This window comes from Peromyscus maniculatus, chromosome 6 (assembly GCF_049852395.1).
Source record: "Peromyscus maniculatus bairdii isolate BWxNUB_F1_BW_parent chromosome 6, HU_Pman_BW_mat_3.1, whole genome shotgun sequence".
Classification (NCBI taxonomy): Eukaryota; Metazoa; Chordata; class Mammalia; order Rodentia; family Cricetidae; genus Peromyscus; species Peromyscus maniculatus.
This window is the reverse complement of record NC_134857.1, coordinates 94,096,184-94,106,632: the sequence shown is the minus strand read 5'-3', so window position 1 is coordinate 94,106,632 and position 10,449 is coordinate 94,096,184. Positions and strand designations below refer to the sequence as shown.

The 10,449-nt window shown below is 33.2% G+C and overlaps 1 protein-coding gene across 1 annotated transcript in view; it reads right to left on the bottom strand.

Moving 5' to 3' along the window:
* Positions 1-1,554: 1,554 nt before the first annotated feature.
* Col11a1 (collagen type XI alpha 1 chain) overlaps positions 1,555-10,449 on the bottom strand; it is a 201,646-nt gene continuing 192,751 nt past the window's right edge. Inside the window, exons 64-67 of the mRNA XM_042279780.2 lie at positions 7,177-7,289; positions 6,057-6,125; positions 4,156-4,389; positions 1,555-2,209 (exon numbers count right to left, since the gene is read on the bottom strand). Coding sequence (XP_042135714.1) covers positions 2,063-2,209; positions 4,156-4,389; positions 6,057-6,125; positions 7,177-7,289 — 563 coding nt within the window. The 3' untranslated portion in view covers positions 1,555-2,062. The remainder of the gene's footprint in view (positions 2,210-4,155; positions 4,390-6,056; positions 6,126-7,176; positions 7,290-10,449) is intronic.

Here is a 10,449-nt window from a genome sequence, read left to right as displayed (position 1 = left end):
TGTTATTTATTTTCCAGATGAAATCAATTCCAAGGAAGAGAAAAAAATCCTGCTGTCATATAGAAAATAATGTTCATATAAGAAAAGAATAGCAATCTCTTAGGTGTCAAATTTGTTTCATTTAAAAAGACAACTTCTTTCATATGAGTTGATAGTAACATAATCTCTCATTGATATATACTGACTCACATAAATTATCTGATGTAAGAAACCTTTCTTGATAAATATTATATTGTTTTGATTTTAATACTTTTAAATAAAATGCTTGGAAAATATTTTCAGTTCTGAAATCATGAACACGTTTGAGACTTTGTGAAACATTTGCTTGTAAGAATATTTTTGAAATACTAATTATAATATCTCTTTCTTAGAAATAGAGCTTGCCATGCATTGCTTACTACATTATACATCTGAGAACGTATCCTTGAGGACTAACGTGCAGATGTCAGAAAATTCTCACCTGGATGGTCAAATATGACAATCAAAAGCCTTTCTGTAGAAGAGAGTGATTTGCAACCTGTTTAAGAAAGAAAATGACCAATCCAGGTAAACAAGACTTGATTTATTGATAAAATTCATATCTCCCTCCTCCAAAGGACATTTACAAACTTGGTTTCAGAAATAAAGAAATTCTGAATTACAAATGTTCACTTTTAATTGTCAATATTACAGATTATGTTCTTTTTGATAAATTATCAGTTAATAAATGTTCCAGTGGAATCTGGTATCAATTAATTTAACACTTCATATAAGAAATAATAAAACATTTATTTTCAAGTCTTACATATATTATTTAAAATAGATACAAAGTTCAGTTGGTGATTTTAAAATTTTACTGCTAATTCAAGCTATGCAAAAGAAAATACCTTAGTGGAAAAAGGAGGGGGATTGACTGTTTTGAATAAATATGACTTTTAAAGCAGCCCACCCATATGTATTTAGCTACTAGGTTGGTCAAATGTAAAATATAATTATCTTAAGAGGAAAGGAATTGTATTTGTTGGGCAAATAAAAATATATCTGGGACTGTTATTACTATGCCACTTAGATCAGACTCAAACATTGCATTGTTTAAAATTTTAACATTGCACAAATTCATACACATTTGCTTAATTTCCATCTTTAATATTAGTTGGCATTACTGAAGCACACTGAAGACAATGAGAGAAGTTTAAGTAGAGAAATAATTGTACACAAAGTTATTTACTGGGTGGATGTTAAAAATAGTTTTTCATACATACGTTCCTGTCCAAAAATATAAACTTTCTTGTTTTTCATATATACAAGTATTCTGTGAAATCTGGGTTCTGAGAAGAAAATATTTGAGGTATAGCACCAAATTAAGCATTAAAATGCATGAGACTTTTGGCTGAAATTCAACAAGTTACTGTCAGCTGAAAAGAGTTGATTGGCGTGTGCTCCTGAAAGTCTGGGTTTGGCCCCAAGTGTAATTTGTTCGTGCCATCAAATAACTGAACTCTTCAACATCAACATACACAAAGGCATTTTATTATTGATCAAAGAAAGGGAATTAGAGTCATCAGAAATTACAACTTTAGTCTTTGTCACACTGTATTTATTGTCACCACAGTTCCACAATTGTCATGAAGTGAGAGCTAGGTGGGATTCAGTGTCACGTGCAAGTTTTGGAAATGAACACATGAATGACAGTGTAGAACTGTACATAAAATAATTACAATTTATTAAACACACTTTTACTATATCTTTTATGGGTGGGAATGAGCACCATGTTTTTTTTTATGAATATATATTTTTTTCTCTCTCTCTTTTTTTTCTACAGCACCAAAGAAATCCAAATAGGAAAAGGAGAGATGATGGTTGAGATCAAGAATCAGCCTTGTTGCCATCTCAGCCACACTATCTTACATTGTTATGACTATCGGGACTTCTTCCCTCTGACTGCACCTCCAGCAGGCGTTCGTACATCCTAAACACATGTTCTCTACTGTCCTCATTCAAAACTTGCATGTGGCATGAACTGGGTTGGCGGCAAGTACCAAGGTACTTCTTCTGTTGGTTTCATAGAGTCTTCGTCCAAATCTTAGCCAAGAAAGCAAACTGGACCGACTTCAAATCCAAACTTCTGATTCTGATCACCAAAATCATTGATCATTACATCAATGATGGGTACCTGATCAATTTTTGGAGTATTGATCTCAATCACAGTCTTTTCATAGCCTTTTCTGGACTGTAAAATTAAGCAGAAAATTAAAGTTATGTCATCACTTAATATTATTAAAATTCATGTTATTTTCTTTGTTAACGATCTAATCTGAGCTAAGAAAGTGAGAGATCACTGATAACTATGTAAGAATTAAATTGTTATCACTGATGTCATATGAAGTTTTAAACTTTGTTGACCATTATACTCACTATATTATTTCAATTACTCGATTAGTTATGGTTAAAAAAGATCTGAGTTAAAATACATAATTCAATATGAAATGTGCATATTCAATCTTACATAAATAAGAAATACTTCTGACTTTAGATATACAGTCACAAATAATAATTAAATTATTTTATGAGAAATCAGAATAAAGTATGTGAGAACACAGTCTGAGAATGGAGCTGTGTGAGGATAGTTTTGAGAACTTGTGAGAAAACTCCAAAAAACAACACAAGAGTCTTGTGACCTCTATTCCTCCTAAACATAGGTTTGTTATTGGAATGTGCATTTGTGCCCCTTCCTACATTCAAGTGGTGTTTGCCTTAGATTACACATTGCGCTTACTTTGGTTATTAAAAAATGTTTCCAAGCATGCCTTTGTCCTTGAGTTTCTTTGCAGATTGAACTCACATGAACTTATTCATTTGATCTTGCTAAACCCTCAGAATATAAATTGCTTGATGGTCTAAATAAATTGGCTACTGCATGAGACTTTAGTTTGTCTTATTGTTAGGCTCCATTCTTCCAGGTTCACACCACCAAACAGTGGTGACAAATCAGTAAGACAACATCAAAACCTTTCTACTACTGTATTTCAGTTTTATAAACTGCAGTACCCTGGGCCGTATTCCACAGCATTGCCTCTTCCACTTATTTTCTCTTCTTTGTTCCTCTTGGACCAGACTCACTTTGCTAAAATCATGAACTTCGTTGCTTGCAATTGAGATGTCTCTAGTCATTAACACCAAGCTGAAGCATTAGCTAGGCTATAGAATCCCCACATGTTAAAATTTTTTCCAAAGCTAGGCTGTTGATCTTTCCAAAGGCCATTCAGGAAAAATCATCTGTTCTATAAATGACATAATGGAAAATCCTCTGTCATTTCAAAATCATGGATTTGAGGAACTATTATGTTGTTTTTAAGATTTTTATTTGAGTGACTGTTGGTAATGTTTTTCAAACCCTAGATATAGACACAGTAACACATGATCTAATATTACCTTCTATTACTTCTTCAAAAGAGATTTTTTAGGTATTTCAGTGTGTGTGTGTGTGTGTGTGTGTGTGTGTGTGTGTGTGTGTGTGTGTGTGTGTGTTCCTTGGTGGTTTCAAATATAATTTACCTTAATGTGTCACTGATAAACACAAAGTTTTAATAATTTAATAATTGTTTTGTTATCTGTAATTTTACTATGTGAAAGTTAAACCCTTTTTGAAAAAAAGAAAAGGGGAAGTGCTATGGGATGTTCTGTATGTCAAATGTGTTGCTTTGATTGGTTCATAAATAAAACACTGATTGGCCAGTAGCCAGGCAGGAAGTATAGGTGGGACAAGCAGAGAAGAGAATTCTGGGAAGTGGAAGGCTGAGGCAGAGAGACACTACCAGCCACTGCCATGACAAGCAACATGTGAAGATGCCAGTAAGCCAGGAGCCACATGGCAAGGTATAGATTGATAGAAATGCGTTAATTTAAGATATAAGAACTAGATAACAAGAAGCCTGCTGCAGCCATACAGTTTGTAAGCAATATGTCTCTGTGTGTTTACTCGGTTGGGTCTGAACAGCTGCGGGACTGCCGGGTGAGAGAGAATTGTCCTGACATGGGTCAGGCAGGACCAGAAAAACTCCAGCTACAATAATTGGTATCTATTTTAAGAGAGATACCTGGTTTGGACCATAACATGGTTGTCTACCCTGCCCCCACACCCACCCGGGAAAGAAGGCAGACTGAGCCTGGACTCACCGCACAGCCGTCATACAACGCTTTGATGTGTGGGTTGTTCTCATAGGACATTTCCTCATCATTAGATCCCAAAAACCGAAGTGCTTTGTCATAACTTGCTGATGACATATCATACCATGCAACCGACTGATGGCAATTGTAGGTGAAATTTTGTCGGGCAGAGGCAGTCAGGAGTTTCAGGAATGTCATTTGCACCATATTAATGGAATTGCCTTCCACATCTAAATATGAAAGCTGGGAAGAAAAGAATGAAAAGGCATATGGAGACTTTTCTTCTTTCTTACCATAAAGAATTAAACTCTGACCGTGAATGTTACTGCTAGGGCTTGGTGGTACTCAATGGAACATTATCACTTTATGAAAAAAAAAGTCACAGTCAGCACTGTGACTCCCCCATAACTCAGTCACTACAATACTGCCTATATTTATGACAAATTCTCTTTATCTCTGTTTTTGTTTTCTAATCAGTAAATACTGTGAGAAAACAAATGTTCTGTCTCCCAGAGATACTTCAGCATAGTTATGTATCTTTTAATTGTTAAGATAGTAAAATAAGAGAAATCTTGGTGTGAAGTAAAAGCTGGTTTTTATACTGTTTGATTTTCAGAAATTTATAATATATCCACTTTACCTGAATCTTTAACAATATCCCAGGGACCAAAATTGTCTATGATGCTTTTGTTTCTTAGCATAGATGTGAATTTGTCCATTTTTAGATAATGTATAGCTTTTTTTAATCAACATCATCAAGCATAGTGCCATAGAAAATTTTAGTAAATATTTGCATCAATAACTTTGTTTTCACAGAAGGAAGATACTCTTAGCTGCAAATTATTATGGTGTAACATCTTAATCAATTATTTTATTTTACATAATTGAAATGTCTGTGTTCTCATAAAGTATATAGTCCAAAATTTAAAAGCCATTCAGATTATAGATTGAGACCATGCAAATCTGTAGTCTCACTCCTTAAAATTCAGTTACTTAACCTTACTAATAAAAAAATTAGAATAGTGATTCTTATGAGGTTGAAAATGTACTTGAGATATGCCTTACACAAAGTAAAATAAAAATAATAACACAATTCTAAATATGTATGTTCTATGTCATACAGATTAAATAAACCATGAATATTTAGCATGTAACTTGATGACTGACTACAAAATTCTAAGTCAGATGGAAGCCTTCACTACAAGTCATATGTATGGATGGGTGTGTATATAGGTAAGGAGATTAAATGTATAAATCATTACCAGTGGCAAGTAATACCATTTAAAATATTAAATAATTAATTACCAGGATTAACAGGAAATTTTGAGAAATTCCTAATTAACTAAAAGTTCATATTTCAATTGTTTTTAATATAATTTTAGTTGTGGCTTTAATCTTACATTATCTTTAGCAAATTATTAGGTTGAATTTGTAATCATATAGAAATATTTACGAAAAAAAGAACAGCATACAAATTAACAGTCAGTAGGTTTACTATATACCTAAAACTATCAATGAGGGAAAAAAAATCCCCAGTTCCATAAGTTCTTATGGAAAAGAGGGATAACGAATAATTGGGTTTCATGCAGACAGAAATTAAAATAAGTGGAGTCAGAGACATTAGATAGGTGCTGTATTTTGATTCTTGCTACTTTTAGAAAAAATAATTTAAGACGTTAAACTGGGTATTTTATTTGATAATTTTTTTCAGAAATACTTTTGGTTATTTTTGATTCAGTGCTTTAGGCTTTAAGATATTATTGTTATCTAAGACCTCACAGACTGACAAATGAGAAGCCATACTGCAAAGCATCATTTGTGTTTTGGCATTCAACTTCTGAGGACACGTTACTGGAGCTTCATCACCTAAGAAGTTTGTGCTATAGATGCATGTGGAGGCGACAACATACCAGTTTTCCTCTCTTAAATTCACTGTACCAACTTCCTGGTTTCTCCTTTGGCCATGATGAAATTCGTACCTGTTGTGAAAGAATGGGAAAAAAATGATGAATAGCATTGTTCCCATATATATCAAAAAATTTCAATAGGATTAGGAGGCTACAAAGTGTTCCAAATCCTACAAAATGAGATCTGAGAAAACTTCAAGCTAGAGCCTATGAATTTCATGGAAGGAAGATTGAGCCATTTGCTTCTTGATAGATTTTCTGCCTGGAAATAAAGAAAAGGGGGAGACTAACTCAAAAAGAATGTTACAGGCTATTAGAGAACAGAAATTATGTAAGTGATGTTTTATGTCTCATGTAAGTAAGACCTCTTACATCTTTTCCAAGAGAAGAGCCTGCCCCATAAAACAGTCTCAAATCATAGAATTAACTTTTCTTCTCAAAAGAAGATTTCCCACATGTAAAGTTAGGCAACTTATCTGAAGTAGTTTTCATTCTTCTTTCTGCCCATACTGCTTACTAAGAAAAATGAGATTTATTAACTGAATAAAAAAGTTCTTCTACTTATAAAATACCAGAAAAATATAATGATGTCAGTTGAATACACTTCTTCATACTGAGTATCTGCCTGTATCAGATACACCTCAAATGTGCAAATACTGTGAGGTAAAAATCAAGGAATTTCTTTGGTGAGAGTAAATGTTCAAAATTTCTGTAAAGTTGGCATATGTTCACTTAAAGAAGAGATTAATATTTTACAAAAATTTGCACTTTGAGCATAATATGCAGCTGCAAGTTCTATCATGTAATAATTGGGCAGAGAATACCATACACACTCTAAGATCTGAGATTCAGCTGTGCTGTGTCATGGAAAGCCATAGAATTTTTGAGAGCAAGCAGGTGCTTAAAGAATACATCTGGGTAAAAAATAAAGGAAAGAAGTGTCTGTAAACTGTGAACATCAGTTTGGTGCCTTATTCATGTTTATGCAAATGAAACGTTCTAATTACCCTGTAAGAAAAGCAGATAAATGAAAAGACGACAGTATAATTTTCCTGTTTAGTTCAATATTGCAAAAACATGGCAGGAACTGTCAACATCCACCACCAAACAGATTGGTACTTACTCCCTCAGATTTTTTGTCTGGATAGATGCACGTCTCACCACCAGCTGTGAAATTACAGTAAACTTTGAAGGAATCTCCTGAACAACCTTGGTTAGGATCAATCCAATATTCACCTAGAAGTTAAAACAATAATATCTCATATAGAAAGCCAACAGTATCAAAATGAAATGCATTAAATATGAAATTTCATGCTTTTTTGGGCATATATCAGTGTATATTTGAGCAGAGTTATTTTATGTCTCTTTTGATTCAAATCTTTGTAGGGAGCCTAAAAGCCATTCTGAAATAATCATTTTAATACTTATTCCTGTCATACTTAGGGTTCAGTTCAAATGTAACCCTTTCAACTATGAACATTACACTTATCCATGCACAAGAAAACTTCATTTTGAATTAGAATCAGGTGCACTTGAGCCCAAATCACACATGTACCATCACTTTTTAGTATTTTCAGTTCTGTAATCAACAAATTTTCATGTGTAACAAAAGAAGGTGATTGATCTACATTTCACTGGGGTTTTAACCTTACTTTATAGTGAAACTTAGGTAAATTCAATTCCTTTTTGAATGGCATCCTAAGACGAACTGCTTTCTGCTATTAAAACCATTATTGAAATGTTGTAGCACAAACTTGATTATGTTAACGACTATTATTTGGTGTTCTGCGAGTGCAGATGGTAAATAAGGAGAGTCACATAACATTATTCTTTCACTAAACAACAATGCATTTTCCCTCAGGGTTATTAGAAGGTAAATTAGGCATGTGGCAATTCCTTTGTTCTCTTCCTGCCATGCTTAGGTTGCTACTTCAGTTGGAATGTTGATGTGAATTACAGCAATCCACTGATTATGAAGTTAAGCGATTTGTGTATGTGTTTGTAATGTGTGTGCATCTGTATCTGCACATGTATGTGCATGTGGGTGGAGGGCAATGACAAATGTGTGTTTTCTTCTATCTCTCCATCTTTTGTTTGAGACAGAGTCTCTCACTGAACCTGAAGCTGGCTAGTGAGCTCCCGGGATCCTCTTGACTCCTCTCCTGCAAAAATTAGATTATAGATGGTGTGCATCCATAACCAGCACTTATGGAGTTCAAAAGTCACATTCTTATGCTTATGCAGCAGATTTACCCACTGAGCCATCACTCTAGTCCCCTTTAAAACTTAAAAAACTCAAATTGATCAGTTAGTATTGGGACACTGAAAAATACAGTATCGCCTAGTTCTATATTATCTAATACTTCATATAACTAGGTGAAGTTCTTTAAATTTCAATGGCTTCTATATTTTTTCATGTAACTGAAATACCTTAAGTAACAAAAATATTCACATTTTTTCTGACCACATCATCAGTACATTCACATATGACACAAGTCAAGATTATTAAGAAAACCATACAAGTAAACAAAAATAATCCATGATTTTAGAACTCACACCATCTTTAATATCTTGTATACTTTTAGGGATATATAATTTTGAACCACATAGACAACAAATTTGTATCAATTCTTTCAATTTGTACTAATTCTTTCCATCTTTTAACAGTGTCCTTAAATATCCTTCATAATTATATATTAATGGATGAATTCTTAAGATACATTTGTTCAGTAAAGTGGTTGAGTATCAGGGCTGGAGAGGTGGCTCAGCACTTAAGAGCACTGGCTGCTCTTCCAGATGATCTCAGTTTATTTCCCAACATCCACATGGAGGTACATAACCTTCTGTAACTCCAGTCCCAAGGCATCCATTGCCTTCTTCTGGCCTCTGTGGCATCAGGTATGCATGTGATGCACAGATATATATGCAAAATACCCAAGCAAACAAAGAATAAATAAAAACATTAGAATGTTAATGGTTTCATATCTCATAGGTACTATGTTCAATTTGTCTCTCAGTTAAGACTATTTTATCTGTAAATTTCAAAATAATCTTTTTTTTTTCTCTAGAATAGTCTATCAGCTCCTTAGCCAGCTTTCATTGACCCTGTTTTGTGTTCTTTTAATTTGCTACATATCACTTAGCTGGCTGTTCACCACTGATTAGTCTTAGTGAGTTATTTTGGGGGGTTTAAAAAATATTAGGGTCTTGCTTCATCATAGCTTTTCCAATGTTTGCCACAGAATTCCTGGAATAATCTTTTGATTCTTAGCATGACTGGTGATCTCTTTATGGTTTCAGAAAAAAATAAAATCTTCAAAGTTACTAGCATTGCTTTAACCCAAGTAGACCCATCTTCTTATTGCAATACATGCATAGTATTTTCATAACAAATATCATACTATGCTATCTTGTGCTTTCCTATCTATACAGTTAGAGGATCATCTCCAAGCCATTAGTTTTATATTCAAATATGAGTACCTGTAGTTAGAATCACTTCTCAATAATGTATGTAATGCTCATAAATATGTAACAAATAAAGATAATCTCATTTAATTAGTGCTCAAAAGTATTAATGAAGTGGGGTTCTATACAGAAATTATTGGAAAGTATAGCCCACAGGGGGCTCAACATTTCAGGAATTTACAGTATTTTTCATTTCAGCTCTACTACATCATACATGGTTCATAACTCAACAGAGGTTCTTATTTTTACACCTGGTGATTAGTTTTGCATGATTAAATCATTTATTGATCTCTGAGGTGTATAACATGCATGGCATAGTCACATTCATTTATAATCATTTCGATGTCCTCTGAACCAAACAGGAACCTATTAATTGTCACTGATTTTAAACAGAATAGGGAGAGCAATTTTCTAGCATATGTTAAGCTAAATCACACCACCTTTTTACTTATATGATACCAGTTAAAAGTAAAAATCTCTTTATTAAGTGGACCTAATATATCTTTTGAAGTAAATACTGATTTAAGAATCATGGATACCCATTTATGTAGGATCCAATTACTATGTTTTAGTGTTAATGAACTATGTTTAAGATAATAAGGTTTTATGATGGTTTTCTTTTATAGGGCTACTTGTGAATTATATTTGACTTTTCTGGAAATACTGAGTAATATATACATGGATTTTAATATTAATTTGAAATCAATCATGCAAAACAATAATTTTCTGGGACTAAAAGACAGATGGGCATACTTCAGAATAATGTGAAAGACCGAGAATTTGGGTAAGTATTTACCACTCAATAATTTACTAATTAGATGACTTTACAAATTATTTATCAAATCCAAAACTGGTTATACCTCAGATAGGAAAGACACAAGGCATTACAGGTATGCACAGTAAAGAATTATTACTATTAAGTGAATTGGTT